This window comes from Marmota marmota, unplaced genomic scaffold (genome assembly GCF_001458135.2).
Source record: "Marmota marmota marmota unplaced genomic scaffold, marMar, whole genome shotgun sequence".
In the NCBI taxonomy this organism is placed as follows: domain Eukaryota; kingdom Metazoa; phylum Chordata; class Mammalia; order Rodentia; family Sciuridae; genus Marmota; species Marmota marmota.
In genome coordinates this window covers 14,953,200-14,978,245 of record NW_025999941.1, presented here as the reverse complement: position 1 = coordinate 14,978,245, position 25,046 = coordinate 14,953,200, and the positions used below count along the sequence as shown (strand labels likewise).

At 42.8% G+C, this 25,046-nt stretch overlaps 1 protein-coding gene and 1 non-coding gene across 3 annotated transcripts in view; one reads left to right on the top strand and one right to left on the bottom strand.

Annotated features, from left to right (window-relative positions):
• Ptprg (protein tyrosine phosphatase receptor type G) overlaps positions 1 to 25,046 on the bottom strand; it is a 708,054-nt gene that overhangs the window by 157,059 nt on the left and 525,949 nt on the right. For both annotated transcript variants that reach the window (XM_048801208.1, XM_015494493.2), the window contains exon 6: positions 924 to 990. In XM_048801208.1, the coding sequence (XP_048657165.1) occupies positions 924 to 990 (67 nt within the window). The remainder of the gene's footprint in view (positions 1 to 923; positions 991 to 25,046) is intronic.
• Positions 12,323 to 12,396, top strand: Trnag-ccc. The gene has a single exon. It is a non-coding gene; the product is annotated as a tRNA-Gly (tRNA).

The window sequence follows — 25,046 nt, the reverse complement described above, 5'->3', positions numbered from 1 at the left end:
AGGGAGGGGGAAGAGAGGGAGAGAGAGAGAGAGAGAGAGAGGGAGAGAGAGGGAGAGAGAGAGAATGAGAATGTTTGCTAAGCTCTACAGAGTTGGTGCAGGTCGAATGACAACCTCTCAGAGGGTGTAGAGACACGTTTTTGTCACAGTGGGGCTGGGGGTAGGGAGGGGGAAGGAGAGATTTATTAGGGTTCCTAATGCTATTTCTGCCAATGTCTTTGGAATTCTAATTAGATTATTAAAACTTTGCAAATCACTGCATTAGATGAAGACTCCACACCTCCCCGCGACAAGAGTACTTTTGAAATTAGAGGATCTCGATGTCACAGGTAATGATGGACTGCCCATAATAAAACCGAAGGGAAATTCCTCCAATAAAAACCAGTTGGAAAAGACAGAACCCATTCATCTTGCTTTCTCTCCCACTTTTATGCCTGAGGAGAAGATGCGCGCCCTGCACAACATCAGTCTAGCCTTTTGCAGTCGTAGCGACTCCATCATGCTTGTTCACACGCTACGAAATTTAATGACCTATCCTGGCGACTTATTTTTGTCCTACCCTAAACCTAAGAGGCAGATCGAAAAATTTATAAGTGGGAAGACGCTTCCAAGAAGAATATTTTTAGGAGAGATGAGACAAAAGACAGGTGTGACCCAGTAGAATAGCATCCCTTAAGGCGTTTTGATTTATAATGTATGCATTCAAAAGTGGTGCCCGGAGAGAAACAAATGGATTCCTGTTAACCCAGACCCATTTGCAGGTAATAAATGGGCGTGCCCTTTACCCATCAAATAATGGCTCTAATGCCCTTCAATATCAGGGGATGAGAAATGGGTGTCACCTTCTGTCCTCTGCAAGATAACCTGTTTCCTCTAGTGGGGGATTCATTCCAGCAAAAGGAAGTAGATTTGGCTTTACTTACCATGATGGACGACACCCTTCAACCCGTGGATAATAGGATCCAGTGCAGAATTGTCCCTCGGACTGACCTACATGTAAAGGAGACATGATTGGTTAAATCTATTCTGGCATCAGATACAACAGCCTCAGTTTAATCTTCTAAAAAGAAGGTGGGGAAACAGATGTGATCTACCGAGGCTCTCAGGTCTCACGTAGACCCTGGCTCCCACCAAATGCAGGATATTTATGACATAATAAAATCAAGCGAGGAGGTCTAAATCAAAAGAAAGAAACTTCACAGAATACATAATAACCAGAGAGACATACCATAGTCTTAGCAAAATCTTAAAGGCAACTGTGAGACTTTTTTCTGCTTCATTTTATTAAAGGTAGCCCCCAATAGGCTAAAAAGTCACTGAAAGAGAGCCATCCATCATTGACTGAGGATTTCAATACCTTCTGGGGTTTTTCCTTCTCCTTAGAAAATGCATCTGTTCCCTGCCAATGGATTCTCCTTGAGAAGGACCCCAGGCCCTGGAAAAATGTCACGACATATGGGGCATTTGTCAGAGTTACTCAAAGCAAGAAGGCAGGGGAAAGAGCTCCAAGAAGCAGTGACTCTGCCTCAGTTTCCCTGTGTGGACTTAATGCTCCCAATACCAAGACCTCCTTGGACTTGTCTCATTCTTCCCCTTTACTGACCCGCCTTAGCAGAAATTCTCAATCTTGCCCTTTCTAGAAAATTAACATTTTACCAGCATATTCCAAGTTTTAGGTACTTTCTTTAGAATTACATTAAATATTTACAAATGGGATGATGTCTTGAAGGTACTTCAAAACAATCCAAGAATAGACAGCAGGCAGAGTGAGCAGGGTACGGATGCAAAAAGACTGACCTTCACCTTGGGTGATGGGTAGAGATGGGTAATGAGACTTTTTTTTTTTTTCCCCGATACCAGGGATTGAACCCAGGGGCGCTTAACGACTGTGCCACATCCCCAGCTCTTTTCATGTTTTTTTGTGACAAGGTCTCACCAAGTTGCTCAGGGCCTCACTAAGTTGCAGAGGCTGGCTTTGAACTAGCGATCCTCCTGCCGCAGCCTCCTGAGATGCTGGGATTACAGGCGTGTGCCACTGCATCTGGCAATAAGACATTCTCTCTACTCTTGTGTATGCTTGATTTTTTTTTTTCCAAAATAAAGAGCTTTCAAAATTCATTATTTGTGGTCAGCACAGTTCCGGTCTTTAATTTTTTTTTCCTCCAGGGATAGTATTTGCCATTAATCCATTTCTTACATAATGAAGTTATGAGGTCGTAATGAACCTTTCAGTGTGTGGCAAGATCCAATTTGATGTTTCAAGTTAGTTAATTCAGAGGAATCCAGATCCATCCCTAGATGGAATTCTACAGTGACTGCCAATTTCCCACACTCTTTCCTCCTCTTACAGATGTTCCAGTGGGGAACTAGTTTGTACTCTCTGATAACAATCCATATCTGGTACATTTCCTTCTCTTCTGTGCTTCAGCATCACTAGGTAAGAGCTATGTCGTCCCAATTATACCTTCCTAAGGGGACACTGACCATGCTCAAAGACATTTTTAGGTGTCACTACTCAGTGGACAGGAAAAAGGAGGAGAAAATATTGCTGGCCTCAAGTGATGAGGGGCCAGGACTATGCTAAATATCCATGTGCTCAGAATAGTACCCCTGAAACAGAATCACCTGGCCTGAGATACCCCTGGTGCAGGGGGTGAGGGTGGGAAACCCTAGATAATTGCTGTGTGAGTTAACAGTGATCACACCCTAATGCCTTAGTTATGCCTAAATTCAGAACAGAGGTGCAATTATGCACAGAGTTGTATTTATACACTAATAAAATAATGTGGACCTTGTGCTATATCATAAACACTACAGGTATGGGGAAAAGAAAAAAGATCAACAAATAGGGACCCAGTGTAGCAGTCACAAATGTAGGATTCTGGGAGTTGGCATGAGTGTACCTCCAAATTGCCTGAGGACAAGCTCAAGCCAGGGTTGTCACGGGTTGAAGCATCAACATTCGTGAAAGGTGAACATGCACAGAATACACCAGATCAAAACTGTATTTGAAGAAATATTGTAATTTGCACCTTAGCCATTGAAATTCAAATACTTGGCCAAAATAGAACTACAACTCAAGAATGCAAGAGAAGAAACTCTAACCAGAGAATGTGGCCAAATTTCAAAAGTCCTGAATACAAGAAAATCACAGAGAAAGATCCCACGTCAAGTCGAAGTTGTAGGTAAAAAACAGCACCATAATTAGGTTGGGACGAGTGTCCCCATGTGGCGCTACTGGGAGACTGGTGGAACCGTTAGGAGGTAGGGTGTTGGTGAGGGATGTGGCCTTAAAGGGAACTGGACTGTCCCCTTCTTCCTCTTGTTTGGCTTCCTGGCAGATGAGGTGAGCTGATGTGCTCTGTCACATACTCCTGTCATGATATGCTAACTCACCTCAGGTTCCCCAACACGGGGCCAATCAATCATGGACCTGAACCTCCCAAACTGTGAGCCCCAATGAACCTTTTTTCCTAAGTGAATTATCTCAGGTGTATTTTTACAGTGATGAGAAGCTGACTAACCCAGGTGGTTTCTGGTGGAGATGTTCATGCCAATTTAACTACCTGTAGTTACACTAATATCTGTCACTTTAAATTCTTCCCATCCCGGCCCCAGGCAATGCTGCAGTTTGATTTTGATTTTCCTCCATCAAGAGTGTATAACAATTTCTCCTCCCTTTTGAAATCCAGTTGTCTACATGACTTTCTTTGGCTAAGGTGAAGTTACTGACTGTCATACACACAGGCTCAGACCACCAAGGGAAGAATCCCAGGTTGATCTCCTGGAGGAAGACAGAGCCCTAGGAGCAGACAGAGACAGTCCCTGCCGAGGTCCTTCAAGACCCACCGGTTTACTAACTACCAGACGGGTGAGTGAGTCACTCCAGGTCATTAAAGCTGGCCCCAACCACAAATAACCAGCTGGCCTATCAAATCATGAAATAATAAAATGACTGTTGTTTAACTAACTGGGATCATTTGTTACAGGGCAAAACTTGGCTATTGGAGCTTCTAGGTCTGTGTATAAAAGTAGAGGTTGGGGGATAGGCAATATCAATTTTCTTAAGTTATTGCTATGGTTTATCACAAAGATAGCCCATTAAGGTTCTATACAATAAGCTCATTAAGGTTCTATACGATAAGCCTGATCAACTCAGGAGTTCCTCCAGAACTGTTACCCTTCCTCTACCATGGTGACCTTTCTCAGATATAGTAGTCTCCCCTTATCCATGTTTTCACTTTCTGCAATTTCAGTCACCCAGAGTCAACTGTGGTCAAAAAATATTAAATGGAAAATTCCAAAAAGTAATAATTCTGAAGGTTTAAATTGTATACTGCTCTGAGTAGCAAGATAAAAATCTCATTCCATCCCACTCAATACTGTCTGGAATGTAAATCATCCCTTTGCCCAGTGTATCCACACTGTATCAGTTACTTTCCCGTTAGTCACTCAGTAGCCGTCTTAGTTAATAGATTAGCTGTCACAATACTTGTGTTCAAGTAACCCTATTTTACTGAATAATGGTTCCAAAGTGCAAGAGTAATCATGCTGGCAATTTTGTTAGAGTATACTTTATAAGTGTATTATTAGTTACTATTGTTAGTCTCTTACTATGCCTAATCTATATTTATGTATATATAAATATATGATACTATATATACATACACACTATATATATACATTATATATGTGTATATATATATATATATATATATATATATATATATATATATATATATATATATATTTATTTATTTAGATTTGGTACTATGTGGTTTCAAGTATCCACTGGGGTTTTGGAATATATCCCTTGCAGAGAAAGGGAGATTACTGTGTTGGATGATCCATACAAAATGAGAGGGGATATATTATAGTTAGAGGGACACCTGAATGCATTTAGTCTTGTCTGATGATATGAAGTCTCAAAGAAAAGTGTCCCTAATCCTCCATGACTGACACCTGCTGATAACATTTGTAGGCCATGCAAGAGAAAAATAACCAGGCAACCCAATCCAAGCTCAATTTCAGCTCACTTGTGCTTACAGCATTTCATTCTTTGTACAACACTCAGATGTGGCCTCATCTGAGCTCAGAGGCCTGACCCCAGATTCTAAGCGAACCCATCCATGGAAAGCCTTCAACCCTGTCCACTCTGCCTCACAGCCTCAACTTCTGGTTCATCCGGTTGGGGTTGAAAAGATGGATGAGGAGAAAAGGAGAGAAAATGAAGATAACTGGCTGGTCAAAGACATTTACTGATAATACTGAGCTCATTCTCCAGGCAAGTGTCTTGGTTCCAAATCTCTGGGTGGGGAATCCAAATAGCATGCTAATCAGTAGATTTGTTCCAGTAAGGTACAACCCTAACTGAAATAATCCCTTCCACTTATTGTTTCAATCAATTTGCCACTTAAAAATTTGTGGACATAAGCTAAGCCATTTGGGCAGCTTTTAAATACGGCGACAGAAAGAAAGCGGATTTAGCAACCCGCGTTTACATTTATATTCTGTTCTCTGCCCAGGGTAGACAGGGCAAGGGAGTGAAGAAAAAAATGGAATCCTCAATCAGGCACACATCTGGGGAGAGCGTCAGGGTCCTCATCTGTACAATGGGAACAAGATCTCACCCCATTCTCATGCAGACTGAAATATAAGGTATAGACTCAGGATAATGGTGAACAGAAAGATAGCATCTGCCCAGGGATGGATAGCATCGAGCACCAGGTTAACCTAAATTGTCAAATTTAAACGAATATCAAACAACAGCATTTTTGTCCCTGAGCTTCTCAGCATGCTTGGCTCTCAAAGTGAGGTCTCTTTGAGCTCCAATTTCAAAAGATCTGAATTTACGTTTTATTTGACATCCACTCGATTTTGTAATATGCTGCTCCTTTTAAAACCACATGAGGACTTTTCCTGGCTCTTGAAACTTGCCTCCTCCACTTTAAGATCAAAGGAGTTATGCAGTAATCCTGAGAAGGCAGCAATTGCACAAATGAGCTTAAAATGGTGGGGGAGAAACAGGCAACGCCCCTCTCCCTGCAAAACTTAGCTCCTGCCACTTCCATGTTTGAGCAGATTTCTGTGACATGAGTCATCTTCAAAGAGATGGCACACAGACAGGACTGAAGGTTTTGGGTTCAAGTTTTCCAACTGTCTTTAGATATACCCCAAATGCACAGAGACACGGCAATAGAGAAAACTAGGACATGTAGGTTTGGACTGAAGGCCAATTTTCTTTCCTCCTCCCTCCCTCCCTCCTTCTTTTTTTTGTGCCAGGGATTGAACTCAGGGGCACTTAACCACTGGGCAACATACCCAGCCCTTTTGTGTATTTTATTTAGAGACAGGATCTCACTGAGTTGCTTAGGGCCTTGCTAAATCACTGAGGCTGGTTTGAACTCACGATCCTCCTGCTTCAGCCTCCCATGCCACCGGGATTACAGGCGTGCACCACCGTGCCCTGCTAAAGGCCAAATGTGTATACATGTGGATGAAACTGAAACTTCATAAAAAATCTTTCTACATCACAGCTCACCATATGGATTCAACCAACTATCAAATTAGTAGCAAACTTATTAGTAACCTCTAGAGACATGCTCACAATCCAGAACCTACAGGAGGGCTTGTGTTTATTTCCACTAAAGCCCAGTGAAAAGCAGACAGGGAGGCCCCATCAGACCGCACGAACTTGCCATTTCCTTTGCCTGCCCCCTGTGCCATTTGGCCCTCATCTGGGATCCTAATAATTTTCAATCTATCAAGTCCTGGCCATCTGCTAAATAGGACGGCCAAGAGAACTGACTTGCCTTGAATCCGACACTACCAGCTGCTCTGTTAGACCCATAAACCTCACATCCAGCCAATATCTTCTTGTGGGAAAAAGGATTTATGCCTGCTGTGGGTGGATGGCCACACCATTAACCATGGCTACAGGGGAAGGAATGGACAGTGGGACCAGAGATTCCACACAGCCTTTCCAAATCACAGAGATGATGATTCACCCACACCAAGGTTTAGCAGGTACCTGTGTATTGAGATTTAAAACCACGTGATCGGGCTGGGGATATGGCTCAAGCGGTAGTGCGCTTGCCTGGGATGCGCGAGGCGCTGGGTTTGAGCCTCAGCATCACATAAAAATAAAATAAAGATGTTGTATCCACTGAAAACTGAAAAATAAATATTAAAAAATTCTCTCTCTCTCTCTAAAAAAATAAAATAAAAAATAAAACCACGTGATCATCACAAGGGCAAGTGCTTCTCCTGGGGTCTGATTTGACTTCCGAGTCTCCTATCCACCCATGGCTCTCCCTCCGTGACTCTCACCCCGAGAGCCACAGAGACGAGGATGTTGTATTCGGTTCCACTCTGGCTGTAGTATCTTGGCTACCATTCACTAGATCTCAGTTCAAGTTGCTGTCAAGAACTTCCTGGCAAAACATTTATAACTTGGCTCCTTGGGAACCACTACTTTTCATTTATTCCTTCCCCACCAGAGCCAAGCACAGACTGGTTTCCTTTATTAAAAAGTTAAACACTTGTCAATAATTTAGGCAAAATGTGTCTACCATGTGTCAAGAAGGCAACGGTAGCATTACACCACGAACTGCTGAGCTCTATTGGAAATACCCTTTCCTTCTCGACTCTTCTTTTTATGACTCACAAATATTGCTTTTCTTCTTCAATAGTCTAAAGACTCAATATGGGATGTAGAAATTCCCGTTTTTCCCTTCTGACACCCCAACATCATTTTCTTTTTTTTAAATTTTTTTTTTAGTTGTAGATGGACACAATATCTTTCTTTTTTATTTATTTGTTTTTATGTGGTGCTCAGGATGCAACCCAGGGCCTCATGCGTGCGAGGCAAGTACAACCCCAGCCCCCCAACATCATTTTCTGTTCTCTATTGGGCATCATTTCAGCAAGGGGATTATCAATGGCCCGAGTCAGAAGTGTGACATCCCAAACTGCCATGGGATAAAGTCAGAGAGGAAAAGAGGGATGCAGTTCAGAAGAAGGCAAGAGAGCTTTGCAAAATGGTAGGATTTTTTGTGAATAGAAGGACTGTATTCTTCCAACCAACTGAAGGCTGAGGTGACCAAATGTGCATTCCTGGCCAGAAGGCCAGTTTAAATGTGACTATTAAAATCCCAGGACTCTACACTGAGCCTCATCTATATCTACAAAATGTCACTGAGGTTTCTGTTAGAGGGGAAGGGTCTGAGCCCTGGATCATCACCTAGGTTTTGGCACTTGATAAAGACAGTCTCCAGGGACTGGTTCCATCAGCAGATGAGAAAACCCCTAATTCCACAACCATGGGCAGGATTCATATGAATAGGAAACACAATTATAAATGCTGATAGGGTTCACCCTCCTCCCTATGAACGCAGCTTGAGCTTACAGACATGGCTTACTTACTGTTAATTCCCAATATGAGCAGAAACTCATCAATTCACAAATTATTATCTCCAGAGTACCGAGATTCACAGCCAGAGAAAGTCTCCCAGGAAATGAATTTTGTGCTCTTGGTCTACAGAAACTGACCATGCTCTGCGGCCCCTCCGCCCCACCACTGGAGTATGGGCCACATAGCTGTCAGATGTGGCCCAGAGGAGTCTATTACTGGAAAACCAATGTCTGCAGCGCGACAGGGATACCAGGAGCAGATCTGCACAGATGCAGATCAAGGCTGCAGCAGGCTGGATCCTTGTCCATACAGGAGATTTCTCATTTTCATGCGAATCACAGTGTTCCCTGGGCTGCATCTGCAATTTCCATTTCCTCTGGCTGTGGATTCACCCAACACTTCAACCCAAAGCCAAAGCAGAGGGGAGGGAGGGCGCAGGCCAGCAGAGGCATCTGGCAAATGGTGCTTCCAGAGGGGCCACGTGGTGGATTCTGTCCTCTTTTTAATGCTCTGTGTCTCAGAGCCAAGAAAGTGGCGGGAAGCTTTTATAGCCACTCAAGAATGGGGGCCCACAGCCACATGTCCCACCCCTGTCAGTCTTCTGCAAGCAAAAGGCTGCTCCTGATCTGGAAAGAAGCAAAGAAGAAATTCCAACCCGGCCAAGCAAGGCCTGGACTCTTAAGCTACAATGCAAACTATTTCACAGCAATATTGTCGTGACCTTTGAATTGAAAAAGAAAAGAGAGGAAAAAAACTAGGAGATGTGGTGGAGCCTGGGGCAAGAAAAGCTTATTTCAGGTTCAGTGACTCGCCTGCAAGTTTCCCTCGCTCCCACTGCCCGCAGTGCTGGACAACTTTGACTTTCCCTTGTTACTAATCCCGCCACGCACTTCAGCCCCAACAATATCAAAGGCTTAGGGGAGAAAGCAGAGCCGGCTGTTTCCAAGTGACTTCAACAGAACCACGTTGGATGTGACCTCTCACCTTTGCTTTTTCATTCCCTCCAAGCAAAATGCTGCTCTGGGCACTGCATTGACAAAAGCCTCCGAAGCCAGAAAGCATCTGTGTGGCGACTGCTTTCAGTCCCCTCTAGGTATGCAGCAAGAAAAACATGAGAGAGACAGACCCGCACATTACTAGATCAAAGGGCTTGCCAGGTGGATCCTCTGGTTGAAAAAAAAAATGCCTCCTTAGGTGTCGGTGAGGTCACAGTTCTCCATAATTAGAGGTTTCACATTCAAAGGGAGTAAAATTAGTCTGGGGATATAGCTCAAGGATTCAGCACTTGTCAAGCATGCACAAGGCCCTGGGTTTGACCCCCAGCACTGCAAAATAAGTAAATAAATAAATATCGAACTGATCTGACTCATCTTCTAGTTGTATAAAGAGGGGGGAAACATGCTATAATGGTCTTAGTATATATTTGTGGAGGGGCTGAGCTTGAAGCGCTGCATGCTTGTAATTTGGACTAAGCATCTACTGTAGGCTGAGGTGGGCTGCAGCTCCAGGTATTTAGACTTTGTGTAATTAAAAAAACAAAAACAAAACTTTTCAAATATATATATTTTTAGTTGTAGTTGGACATGATACTTTTATTTCATTTATTTATTTTGATAGGTGCTGAGGATTGAACCCAGTGCCACAACCCGAGCACCCCTTGTGTCATTTCTTCCCCCTGAGGGTGGGCTGGATGGGGTGGCTTTTTGGAGCCAAGGTGATGAGACGTCACTTCTAGGATTAGGTTACAGAAGATTCTAACCCCTGTCTTGCTAGCCCATAAGTATCCCTCACTGCCCAAGTACGCTTTGGGGAAGTAGGCAGTCCCATGTGAGATGCCCACAGGAAAGTACCTGAAGGGGGCTTCTGGCCAAGAGCTAAGGGGGGAGAGCTCTTCAGTCAAACAGCCCTTGAGCTTCTGAATTCTACCAACACCCTAATGCACTGGGAAATGGGTTGTTTCCCAGCAGAACTTCCATATGAGCCCACAGCTTAGCTGACATCCTGGTGGCCGCCCTGTGAGAAACCTTGAATCAGAAGACCCACAGAGCCATGAGAAGATCCATGCCTGCTGCCTGGAGTTGCCAGATATAAAATCATTTCTAATCCAGCGGTGGATGACCATGTCCCAGGACCTGGGTAGCAGAGCAGCTTATGCAATTCTGTAAATCCCAGCAAGTCCTGTGTGCCCACAGGACCAGAGTGTAGCTGGATGTCACCAAGGGAATGAAGTCCAGGTTTCCATAAAAAATTCACGAGTCACCATCTTTTTATACTGGAGATATCGAAAAGCAGTTTCCCATTTTTCTGACTGAGCTCTCGCCCCTGAGGGACCCTCAGCGGCTATGTGACATCACAGCTTCTCGAGCTGAGTAAGGAGCAATGTGTTTGGAAGCCAGGTTCCAACCAGGACAACTTGGCAAAAACTAGAAGTCCCCCAAATGGAGCAAATGAATGCCAAAAATCAATTCTGGGACCAAGTTTGCAGTAGTGTTTATGTTCAAAAAAAGAAAGAAAACCAATAAATGGCAGCATGGAACCTAAGGCGTCCATCATGAAAAGAGTCCCTGAGCAAAGCCCAGGCCACCACACAGCAGCAAGGCACCTGCTGTCTCGAGTTCACAGTGACCATGTGCAAACACATCAGGCACCACATCATGGAACACTGATGGACAGATCCCTGAATGCAGCCTCTGAAGATTGATTAAGTATCAATCCAGCCTTGTAGGCTGCTCCCTACACCCAGCCATGCTCTCAGGTCAACGGCTTGGTGCCTGATGATATGAGAGAGACGTCAGCTCCCTGTCACTGTCCTCTGAAATAAACCTGATAACTCATCTAAACATCCCACTTGGTTCACCAACACTGCTTTCGGGAGCTCCCCTCTGCCTGAAAGTTGTCTGAGCATCTGATTTAAGAGCTTTTGTTAAGCCATGTTTTTTGGGGTTACGAATCCATTATTTAAGTGGACAAACATCTTTACAGCCACCAATGAGGGGCATTCCTTTCTAGCCAGTGGTTGTCGAAAGCACATCCAGCCCCATCTCAGGGAGGACCTGGATTTATGCTAACCAAACAGTTGGGCTTTGTATTTAAAATGCACCTGAGTTCAACAGAGGATAAAATTAAATTCCAACAAGGAGAAGACAAAATCTTTCCCAGCAGGCATTGATTGATAGAACACACCATTTGTAGCAGAACGAAATGGAAAACCAGAAAGTTTGTTCGTAGCAATCACGGCCTCACTGGGCCAACTCTGCCTCCTTTGAGAAAATAATATGACTTCTTCATAGAGCATGTAGTCTACTTATTTAAGCAACAGTGCTCAGCCGCTTTCAATTCTTCCAGCAGTTCAGTTGGAAAAAATGGCTGGTTCCACAGGGCGGAGGAAAGAGGGAGTGCAGGAAACATTTAACCAGGAGGCAGCTTATCTTATATAAAACTGTCATTGACAATAACCTGGGGCTAGGTAACTCCTTAGGGGAAACAAATGCAGCTCTATCTTCTACAGTTGAATGCAATTAGGTCATCTTCAACAGCTAGTTGAGAGTATAAGACTAGTTAGTGGTTACCTGCAGGGTGTTTGAAAATAGACTCAGGTTCAACCCCCCTCCCTCCATCTCCTCCTTTCTTCTTAACAGCTGGACTTTCATGGGAAAGTTAGTAACAACTTCAAATTCTTCATCTCTAAAATGGGGATTATTCTTGGACCCAACCTCATAGGATAGGTGAGATGGTTATATGAGTGCTTAGCACAGTTTCTGACTCACCTAAGATTCTTAAAAACTGAAGACACAGCCATTCTGCCTCCCACCCCCACCAAAAGACAGTATACCCTGCAGGTAATGCAACCAGGTATAGAAACACACACATACACACACACACACACACACACAAAGACCCAAATACGGCTGGGGATGTAGCTCAGTTGGCAGAGTGTTTGCCTCCCATGCACAAGGCCCTGGGTTCAATCCCCAGCACCACAAACAAAACCCCCAATACACCCTTACTTCTGGTTACAGACAGACCAACTACATTGGGGTCCTAAGATAAATTCAGTCAGTCCGGATCCCTACAACACCACCCTAATCTCTCATCTTCTATTTCATTTCAATAAGATGGCAACCATCAGTCCACATTCTCCAACCTGGGAATCATTTTTGATGTGGTTTGGATATGAGGTGGCCCCCAAAAGCTCCTATGTTAATGTAGGAGGCAAAATGATTAGTTCATGAAAGGCATAATCTAATCAGTGGATTGATCCATTTGATGGACTAATAATTTGAATGGTGGTCATTGCGGGCAGGTGGGCATACCTGGAGGGAATAGGCTGTTGAGGGGGTGTCGTGGGAATTGGATATCTTCTTCCTGGCTCCCAGCACACACTCTGCTTTCCAGTGGCATATGCCGATCAACTTTCCTCCATCACACTCTTCAACCACGAGGCCTCTCTTGGTTCCAGAGCAATGCAATCAGATGACCATGGATAGAACCACTGAAGTCATTAGCCCAAAAGAAACGTTTCCTCCTCTAAGTTATTCTCAGCAGGCATTTTGGTCACAGGGATACAAAGTTGGCTAACATAATTTTGATTCCTCTCTTCCCTGGCATACCCACATATGATGTTTCAGAAATCCTGGAGGACTCTGCCTCCTAAACACATCTTGAACTTTCCCTGAACTTTTCTTCTAGCTCCTCCACTCTTAACTCCATCCTGGGCCACAACCATCATAACCCGAAACTACTTCCGACATTCTTGGTTAACTCTTGTCCCTACTCTCTGCTGTGCCATCAATTCCTTCTTCGCATAATAGAACAGTGGTTCTCATCCTGATTGCCCATCTTTAATCAGTGTAAAACCATGCACGCACAATGCCCTGGGTTTTACCTTAGCACCAGGGGAAAAAGAAAAAAGACTGACTATTAAAAAAGACCACTAAAGCAAGTGTCCTTTTTTTTTTTTTTTTTGGTCTTTTTCCTCTTTCTTTATCAAAAATTTGCTCCTAATTGGTTGGACACAAGTATTCCAAGTCATGCTGCCTTGGTTCCAATCCAAGTCCAAAACTGCCAAAGAGTGACAGAGGTTGGCAAACTGGACATTGGGGTAATTCTCACCTACTGACTGCTTTGTGTAAATAAAGTTTTATTGGAACACAGCCATGTCCACTTATTTGCATATTGACTGTGGCTACTTTTGTGCTCCAACAACAGAGTTGAGCAGTTGGGACAGAAACTGAAGTTTCTCCTACAAAGCCAGTAAGTGTTTATTCTCTGGCCTTTAACAGAAAAGTCTGCTAATCCTGCTTTATACCAGTAACTCCTGTGACTTTGCTCAGATTTCTCAGTCTATAAAGTGGAGATCCTAACAGTACTTCCCTCATAGGGCTATAGAGGGTCAACTAAGATAAAGTGCAAAAATATACCAAGTTTAGTGCCAAGTATGTACGAAGAATTCAATCAAATATTAAATGGTGTTAAAATTGTTATGCTAAAATCCACCCATTCACTAACTCAGACATTCAACATATATTTATTAAGTACCTAATAAATACCAACAATTATAGTAAGCTATTTTTTACTCCAGACAAATCTACTAGGTTATTAGATGAACAAAAGCCAACAAAATCAAAACCAAAAGCAATAATTAACAACCCCAAACCCAGAAAGTGAAAAAAAATATATATATATTGGGAGATACACTATAAAAAGAAGCTCAGTGCCCCTTACAGAACAGTCTTCAAAAAAATCTTCAATAAATGAGTGACTGATGGTTGTCTCACTGGTTTGACTACCACAGAGAGAAAGTCCCAATGGTGGCACAGAATCTGCTGAAGTCTTATGGCATGATGAACCGTGTCCACCTGTAAATATCACGTGAAAATCTCCAAACACCCAGAAACAGCTTTTCACAGGAGTTGTATTATTCAGATCTTGATATCACTACAAGTCATTTAGAAAGACTAAGAGGGTGCTGGGAAGTGGGAGAACTTAGAATGTTAAGTTTGCAAAGTTCAACACTGTTATAGGTACGCTGTGCACCAGTCCTGCTGGTAGGTGACCATGCGGAAGCAGATTGTCAGCCACCTCAGAGAAGATCCTGTGAAGATTTCAAACAATTCATATCGCTTCAGATCAAAGCTTTACAGAATGTATTACATGCTTCATTGCCTTCTTAGACATAATTTAAACCTCTGTAAATGACTAAAGATGGTGCTTTTGAATAATAATTGGGTGACTAGGTTCTCATAAAGCAAATCTTGGAGTATAGGCACCCACCCATGCTGAGGGTCTCAGAAAGAATGACATGTGGAACCCCAGAGAGTTCTCTGCTCAATGTGGTGCAAGTGCTGTAGAGAACAAATGTACTGATGTGTAAATTGGTTCCTCTGAACATTCAGAATTATTTTAGAGCTGTTGTCTATCAGTTTCTCAAAGTTGTCAGGTAACAGAACTACACTTAAGATGTACAGCAATAAGAAAACTCATTAAAAAAAAAAAGATTCAAGAGGGCCTTAGTCCAGCTTCATAGAAATGGAGGCCCCAGGTGACTTCTGTACTGTGATCTGCCTTTTTTTGGCGGGAAACGGCGTGTACTGGGGATTGAACTCAGGGGTGCTTTACAACCAGGCTTATATTCTCAGCCCTTTGTGAGACAAGATCTTGCTAAATTGCCCATGGTGGCCTTAACCTTGGAATCCTCCTGCCTCAGCCTCTCAAAATATTGACTATTACTTTAATTGGAACAGGTGCTTTTGACATATGGAAATCTTGATCAGCTAAGTTGAAGACACTGTAGCAAGCTCTTTTGCTGGGGAGGGGTGCTGGGGATGGAACGAAGGGCCCTGCACATGCTAACCACATGCTCTAACTGCTGAGCAACACCCCCAGCTTTACTATAACAGTGTTGAACTTTGCAAACTTAACTTTACTTTACTTGAACAGCCCTCCTTACTTCTCTCCCACTATTAGAATTTAGAATGTGCGTGGATCCATCAATACCTGGTACATCAATGCCTGGGTACAGTTACACTCTATAATCTTAGTTGAAATTCTTAGATAACAAATTAATATCACTGACCACATACATAAAGGACATATTAGTTCCTATCTTTGGATTTCACTGACAGTAGAGAGCAAACCCAAATCTCACCGTCTTTCCTCCCTTTTCTCAAAGAAGTAACCCACCTGCTTATATTCCCAACTCCTTGAAAATCTGTTGATACATACCACCGGACACAATTTTACTTGGGAGTGTGCATCCAAGATAAACTCTCTTTTGAATCTCCTGAGGGAAAGGGAAATTTTCTGTGATTTTTCGTCGTCTGCATTCAAGTTGAGAAGATAAACCAATAGGAGGGTTATCTATGGATTTTAGATACTCTATATACCCCCTCTCATGAAACCCGAGGGAGATTAAAATTCTGCCTGGTTGGTGGTCAGGCCGCGAGGGTACCGAATAATCAGGGGGTAGGGTGATAAGAGACAAACGTGACGATGTCCTGAAAAATCCATACTTTCCCGATGCCCTGGAAACGTGGAAGCTTTGACTGGGCCTCTGTTCAAGAGAAGCATTCAGCTGAATCCCACTGAGTCCACTAGTGCGAGCTCAAGAGTATCAAGGTCATCAATCACTTTATGTATTTTGTATTTAAAAAATAGTTGCTTTTAAAATTAATATGACTTTCTAGGCCAACATGTCTTATTCTGTTTCTTACTGACTTCTTTCACATGTTCAGCAGTGTGTGAGGGGCACTGATTACATCCAGAAATGAGGATGGAGACTTTAGAACAGCACAACCTGATGAGTTACAGTTACTAGAGTGGCTCCCAAATCAATATGCCCCATGTTCATGGTCAAGAGAGTGTCAGGCCAATTAGTTAAGGCGGGTATAATGTGCAGCTACTTTTAAAATTAAAACTAGGGCTAGGTGCAATGGCACACGCCTGTAATCCCAGCAACTTGGGAGGCTGGGGCAGGAGGATTGCAACTTAGAGGCCAGCCTCAGCAATTTACCAAGGCCCTAAGTAACTCAGTGAGACCTTGTCTCTAAATAAAATAGAAAAAGAGCCGTGGCTGTGGCTCAGTGGTTAAGCACCCCTGGGTTCAATCCCTGGTACCAACAAAAAAAAATTTTAACTAGGTATACTCTTGAGCCAGGAAATCTATATCTGTGACTATTTAGTGTTGTTCACCATAGGGGAAAAATGCAAAGTACCACTGATCACTAATTAGTTAAATAAATAAAGACATCACTGTTGGTATAATGTGAAGTGGTTAAACAAGGACAAGAAACATCTCTTAACTGCTAACACGCAGATGTGATCATGGCATATCGCTGGGGTCAAAATCACTTCAAGAGTTGTTCACCCCTCTTAGGTTAGATGTTTGTATAAATGCTTTTAAAACTTCTGACTGCAGAGAGAGTAAACATCAGTGGTTCCCTCTGGAGGGGGTGGGATCAAGGGGCATCCACTTTCCTCTTCTCCTTAAAAGCTGCTCATGTGGCTTGACATTTGTGTGAGCGTCATTACTTTTAGAACATAAGGAAGTTATTGCATGCTGAAAAACATATTGTATTCAGATGTTGCTATATTTTATATAAGCATCAAATTTTACATGTGAATTTTGTGATTTGGACCTGTGCATGCATCAGATTTGGCATACCTTTATTAGATATATTAATGATAAATCTATTGATTTATATATGGTGGTACTGCAGTAAGCAGGCATTATAGCAAAGACCAACCCCAGGCTGGTGGTGGGAACCGAGCCACCTTGGTGTCCAGGTGTGGCCGTGTTTCTGAGGCACTGTCAGACGTTGTAAATTCAGAGCCGGATTTCCCGGCGGCTGGTAATAGGCTACATTCCCACACAACTAATCTTTAATATGCTCTGCCATGTGAAGCTAGCCCAGGACAGAAGACTGCAGGTTCCCTGAACTGCAGAGAGCCCAGCCTCACCCCGATCCGGGCAAGGAACACGCAGACATATATTTACTAAACATAAGAAGCAATTTTCCCAAGTAGGTCCTGAGTGAAATCAGTTGTCCAACAGGGATTCTTATTTTTCTCTGTGAATTGGGATGCATGTGATTCTCTATACTGCAGCAGGCTTTCAGGTGACATGGGCTGAAGTGACAGGCAGACCAGATCTGAAGGAATGCACCCCGAAGTGACCAATGGAAGGGGTCATAGTACAAGTGTCAAATGTGGACATCAGATACCATAAAGGGGCCTCCAGGGCCCTTCCTCTCACACAGTCACACCTTAGGGACCTGGTGATGCTGTTTCCAGTTTAACCTGGTATTAGTTACAACCACCTTCATTGCACCTGCAGGGCTTCTGCTGCCCCGGCTCTCAGATGGCTTTACTCAATGTCCAGGCAGGACAAAGCCAGTGCTGGCAGCAATCTTATTCTTTTTCTGAGTCCCAACAGCTAATATGTAGCCTGGGCTCTCAGAGGCCACACAGCACACTATCCTAAGAGCTTTAGATCCATTTCCCTTTACCCACAATGACCCATCACAGGAAAACACATTCCTCCTGGCCCATCAGCTCTGGCAGCCACGGCTTGGATGGAGCAAGAGGTTCAGTGACAGTCACAGCTAGAACACGGGGGTGCTGTGGATCCAACCGAGGACCGAGGTGTTTCTGGTGCTGTGTGGGCCACTGTGGACCTCATCACAATTCCTCACCCTCATAGCCGTATTTTCCTTCTGAGAGAGATCTAGAAGGGCCTAGGAGGCCAGGGCCAGAACAGAGGAGCACGGAGAGGGTCATCTGATGAGGTCAATTTCCTGCTGGACCAAAGTGCTCGTGGACACAAGTGGGGACCCAATCAGACAGACACTTCCATACTCGTGCTGCTAAGCAGGGGAGAAAACCTAAACTAGAAAAACTAAAACAGATGTGTGGACAGAGGGGGCAGCAATCAAAAATAGTGAGGAGACTATGGTCGGGGAGGAGATAGGAAAAGAGGAAATTCCAGAGACCATAAAAAGAACAGGCCAAATCTCCCCTACTGGACTCCCAGCTCTGGGGCCCCTTCTCTTTGGAGAAGTCTGTCTCTGGTCGCTTTTGCAATAAACCTGCTGCTTGCTTGCTGTCTCGATGTCCTGCTCTTCAATTCTTTGCTGAGCAGCGACAACGAACCCAGCTGTCTTAGATGGTAACACTTCCAAGGGCTATGATCATTTTTCTAGTCTTTCAAATGCTGAAGGATGGCATGGACTACCAGGAAAGTTGTTAAAAATCCAGACACACACACACACAAACACACACACACACGTAGGTGAGTGCTTTGAAGAAAAACAGACAAAACAACAGATTCCCTAATTAGTGTAGGAAAGCGAGATAAATGTGGGACAACTGGTAATTGAGGGAAAATAAGGACTCAGAGTGAATATTATTTCAGGAACACGAAGTTAGACAATTACAGGGTCCTTTCACATTGGGACTCAACCATGAGGCTTTATCACATGGATCCATATCACGCTGTCAGTCACAGCCAGGAAGAAGACCCAGCATTTGTCATGAGCTGGTCAAGGTCAAGTGCCTTTAAGGAGTCCTGCTCTTCAAGGTGAGTCCTGGGAAAGGCTGTTCTAGTGAATTCCAGAGCATCTCCCTCAGCTCCAAAAGCACAGGCCACCAATGTGATTGAACTTGTTTATAAGAACTATAGGTACAGTTTCACTTGAGCGATTTGCTAGAACAATTCTGGAGAACTCCAAAGGCAAAGCCCACCAACGTGATAGAATTTCTAAGAACTGCAGGGAACGCAGTTTCTAGGATGATGATATCCTAAATATGATTCTTCAGAGTGTACATGTATGAAGAGACACCAAGGTGTCCTCAGGCTAGCTCCAAGAATCTTTATTTTATTTACTTTTTGAGGAGTACCAGGAATTAAACCCAGGGGCTCTTAACCACGGAGCCACACCCTCAACCCTTTTTTATATAGAGACAGGATCTCTCTGAGTTGCTAAGGGCTTCACTAAGATGCTGAGGTTGGCTTTGAACTCACGATCAGCCTGCCTCAGCCTCCCGAGCTGCTGGGATTACAGGCGTGTGCCACCGCATCAGCCAGGCTGGTTCCAAGAAACTTGGTGCAAATGTTCCCAGTCCAGAACCGCTTCACACGGAGCCCTACGATCTCCAAATCACACCATTCCATGGAGCCCGACTGCTTCATTCTCCTGGCTGCCTTCCAGTGATTTTATACAGTACAAGAGATGCTTCCTAAAGCCCCAGAGTGTGCATATTCAGATGCCACTTCAAAAAATCTGGTGTCACAAACTATTTATTTTCATTGATTACTGAGGATCTACCAATTTATAGCCCTTGCAATTCCTACCAGCAAGTACTGTGTATGTAGATAAAATGGGAAACAATTGAAAAGACAAATGAACGCCCTGGCGCTTAGAAATGCAAACGGATTGTACAGAACAGAATATGGGTGTTCTGCAACATTACTTAGTCAAGAAATATGAAGCAATACAAATGCTAATGGGACCGTATGCCACCTTGCAAACTCTATTGCATTGTTGGTTAACTTCTCACACACACACAGGTTCTGTCTCCCTGACAAACTTGCAAGGCAGGGCCTGAGTATCATTCCTTTTTTTAGCACCTACTCCAGAACCGAACAGACAGACGCTGCTGAATATATCTGTGCTGAGTGGATAAATGCCTTCATATTACAGAGGCATAAAAGGGTATTTACTTATTTTGTGCTCAATGCAGTCATGATGGCCAAAATATTCAGTACCTGATTATGGAATGTCTGATGTCATCTATACAAAAATAAAATCTATTATGGAGCACACTGAAAGCAAACGGGGTACTTGGTGGTGAGTTGGCAGTTTAGTGGCAATTAATTCTTTCCGTAGGTGGCTTTTTCTCTTACCCTTCTCCTTAAGAGTCCCATCAGGAGACGGAAACCACACCTGTGATTTGAAAGTGGAAGATTTAATACAAAGAACTGATAACTGATAAAAGGGGGAGTAAATATCTAAAAGAGAAGGAATGAGGACGGTAAGAGGTGTGGGGAATGCTAATGCACAAAGCAGCTATTACCTCTGCAAGATCAAGACGATTGAAAAAGAAGGGCTCTCAGAGGTCAGAAGTGGCCCTCCCTCAAGGCTGACGTTCAGACCTCTGGAGAGGATGAGAACATCACAGGAACACATAGCTCAAGACAAGGAAACTGCCAAAGGATGGACTGGCGCTGGCCTATAGAAATGACCCTGTAGGTAGTCAAGAAGGCTGCTGGAGTGGGTACTGACCACAGAAAAGTGCTTCATGTGGTTGTAGAGAATTTACCAGAATGCATAGGTCTTAGCAGGTCCAGTATTGGTGCGCTGGAGTTGCTCACAGGGATAGCCCGCCTTCAGGGAAGAAGTTGCTGGAAGGTCTGGGCTATTGTGAGAGAGGCTGAGAGAGACCCACTTCAATTCCCTCTTAACCGAGTACCCTGTTTGCTTAACCACTGCAGGAAGGGCAGCCCCAGCCCTACTGTCCTTTGCAGTGCTCCCTACTGCCCTCTGCTGACAGAGCCTACCACTGCATCCGCTGCTAAAAAAAGACTGGCACAAAGTTGGGCAAAAAAAGGCAAATTTGTAACTGCTCAACTGGAATACTTTCCATGGGAGACATTGAGGGAGAAGGTAGACATTTCCACTGGTTCATCACCAGCGGGTGCTAAAAATTTTTATAAGCCATTGATTAAAATCTCTTTCCCTCTGTTACTCGAGAATGTGAAAACAATAAGTACTTAATATGATAGGTGGCACAAGTCAGTGCTCAATAAACAGGTGACAAATGAATGAAGGAACAGATCGATGTTTTTACTGATTTATCTTAAGCCAGGACTCTGGTTAGCATGCCCCTTTCTCAAAAGAGTATCAGCAGGCCCAGATAGGACAGAATATGTATCTTGCATATTTCCTTTCTTACAAGATCAGTTAAGAAAACTTTCACTATAATATGTGACATATTTTACTCAAAACTCAATTTGTATGGAAAAAAAATCCCCAGTGAGGTCTTAATCTATTTTATGCACTGGTATTTATAGCAGATATAAACATTTCTTGGAGTGACCATGTTATCTTCTGGGACTTAGACACATTTTGGTTGTGTAATAAAAAGTTATCTTCATCGTGTTATCTGTTGTAATGGTATTTCATACACTTTTTTTATGCTGAAGACATATCAATGTACCTTTAATAGCTCAGAAGCTTCCTTTCTATGAAAACTTAAGGAGACACACATCTCTACCTAAATGGGGAGGCGATTAATCATTTTACAGAAGTATGCTTCATTGTATGCGTGATTTACCATATAGGTCTTTGTAACAGTTGGTTCCCTAAGAATCTGATTCTACTGACAAAATTCCAATTGAGACACAATCCATCATAGCCATGCCAACTGTGAAAGTGAGATATAACCAACCATATGTCTGTAATTTCTATTTCTACAACTAACTGTTTCACATTTCTCTTGTTCTCAGCCTTAATTGGAACACCTTGAACACCTCTAAATTACAGGTTTAGAGAGATTCTAGTTCAATATAAGAAATCAACTTCTTAATGTAGAGAGTAGCCTGACATTGATATTTCCAGAAGGTAATCAAGAAAAGACAGCTACCACTTTTCTTTTCGTTAAGTTTCCTGTGATAATACAAAGGATTAATTTCATCTGATGCAAACCACATGATCCCTCAGACCCTCAGAAAGGAAAATGGATGTGACATAGGCACCCAAAGATATCCAGGGCTACAGAATCAGATAAGGTTCAAAGGATCTTAGCTACATAACTGCTCCATTAGACAGAGCATAGATGTACTGCTCCATGAAACACACCAGTATCTCTTCTTGTTGTTACTGGAAAGAAGCGTTTCACTAAAAACATCCCAATGTCATTCAGAGGATGGTTGCACAGGGGGCTAAAGGTGTAGATCAGAGGGACAGCCCTTGCCTAGCATGTATTACACACCCTGGATTTGGTTCTCATGACTGCCAAAGAAAAGATTGGACTAAAAGAGAATTATATATTGATGCCCTAGGACCAACAACATGTTGGCTATTGGATCCCTGACAAGAGTCCTCTCTTTTCTCATCTCACTTTCCTGCCCGAGGTAGGACATCCAGTACGTGATATCTGCTGAGATGTTTAACAAAGTGATACCTAACTCTGAAGCTAGTGTCCAATAACACAGAGAAACACAGCTCAACCTGGGGGGCACATCCCTGAGCCTCTTGTGATTTTACCTCTGTCTCCACAATGGAAAAATGATGGTATCAGTAGGGAATCTGCCCATTAAGGGCTCCTTTTGCTTTTGCTATAGGTAATACAGTTGTTACCTAAGAGGTGACTCAGGTTGAGTATTCCTTATAGGAAATGCTTATGCTTGGGACCAGGAGTGTTTCAGATTTCAGGTTTTTCAATTGTCAAAATATATACATATCTATAAAAAGATATCTTGGGGATGGGACCAAAGTCCAAACATGAAATGCATTTATGGCTCAGATACAGCCCATGCCCAGTTTGAAGGTAATTTTATGTTTGTTTAGTATGCCTGCATTTTGACTATGACCAGTCACACACATGAGGCCAGATGTGGAATTTTCCTCCTGTGGTGTCAATTTTGAATTTTGGAAGATTCACAATGTTGGATTCTCTCTTTCTCTCTCTTTATATATATATATATATATATATATATATATATATATATATATATACATNATATATATATATTTTCTCTCTACACACACACACACACACACAATCAGATTTAGTAGGGATACTATGAAAAGAAAAATTGGGGAGTTCTAATTTAGATAACGACTATACAAGATCTCTTATTGTGATGTGAAACAGACTTATGAAAAAGATAACAATAATTCTCAAATTTGCTGGGCATGGTGCCGCACACCTATAATCTCAAGGGCTCAGGAGGCTGAGGCAGGAGGGTCGTGAGTTCAAAGCCAGCTTCAGCAACTTAGTGAGGCTCTAAGCAACTCAGTGAGACCCTGTCTCTAAATAAAATACAAAACAGGGCTGGGGATGGAGCTCAGTGGCTAAGCACCCCTGGGTTCAATCCCCAGTAACCATCACCACCAACAACAACAATTTTAAATTTATGAATGCTACTACGGAAAATAATTCTACTAGAAATCCTCACATTAAAGCAGAGATGGTACTCATCAAGTTCATTGCTGCATCCTAAGCAGCTCGTGCAATGTTCATTAAACATTTATCAAATGAATGAGTTAATAAACTTGACAAGAGACCATGACATTGATGGATGCTAGGTGACACGTTACTGGGTAATGGACTCCCGATTCTCCCAATAGGTAATAGTAACACAATAATCCTACACCAAGGGTTCCACATTATCTCTAGGAGTTGTAGAAGCTGTGACTTGGAGTCTGTCGATTGACCAAACCAGAAACACCAGAATCCACCTATCCTGAGGCTCTAACTCTAGGTTTCCGACCAGAGACAACGTCATCAGTGTTTACTCCAAGGGGAGACTTCTAGTTTTGGGTTGTTTTTTTCCTGCCTCTCTAGGTAAACAAATTAACATACATCTAAAGGGAAGTGAAAACCAAAGTGAGCCTCTCTACGTTACGTCTGTATTCAGAGACCTTCACTCTTCTATTGACAGTGTGGTTTTATGTTGTTGATTTTAGTTGTCTATATTAGAAATTCATTTGCAGCAACACAGTTAATAGTGATCTTGAATTTTCTTGAGTTTTACATGCTAGAAAAGAAATTATGTCAAAGCCTAATAAAACTATGACAGTAATTAACCCAAATCACACACCATAACATTAATATAGCTATTTGGCCACGGCTGCTAATACAGATGCCCTGGAAATACAATGAATTTCCCCCTTGACGATGACTAAAACATGTTATTTGTCTTAGTGGAGCTCCAGTCATAAATATCTGTGGACAACTGTTTCATCCCCCCCTGATATCATGCTCTACCAAAGAAGTTCCCAGATCCATTAACAGAAAACATGGCTATTCACAGCTCCATAATGCCCTTGCTTTTTTAATTGAGATGTTTCCTCCCTGAACACTCTTGTTTAAATAATGATGAGTTCTCTATTGTAATGGACAAGTTCCCTATTGTTAAGACAAGTTAATTGCAGAAAATTAGAAAAGACTGATAGGCAAACTCAAAAAACAAAACTAAAAATGTATCCTATTCCCACATATAAACAGTGTTGCTGTTTTGATCAATAGACTTCTAGTGTTTCTTTTTTGGGGGGTGGGAGAGGGAAGCGGGGTGGTACCAGGGTCTCGACCACTGAGCCCCATCCCCAGCCCTGTTTTGTATTTTATTTATTTACAGGATCTCACTGAGTTGCTTAGGGACTCGCTTTTGCTGAGGCTGGCTTTGAACTTGCTCTCCTTTCTGCCTCAGCCTCCTGAGCCCCTGGGATTACAGGTGTGCACCAGCACGCCTGGTTGTTTTTTTTTTTTTTTTAATGCAATAATCCTAGAACAATACAAGAATTCTAAAATAATGAAATAACCCTAGATTTATTAAAAATTTGCAAAGCTCTCAAGTTTTTGACATACGGCCTTCTATATCATCAGTTTCAGCTTTGATTCCCACTGGTGG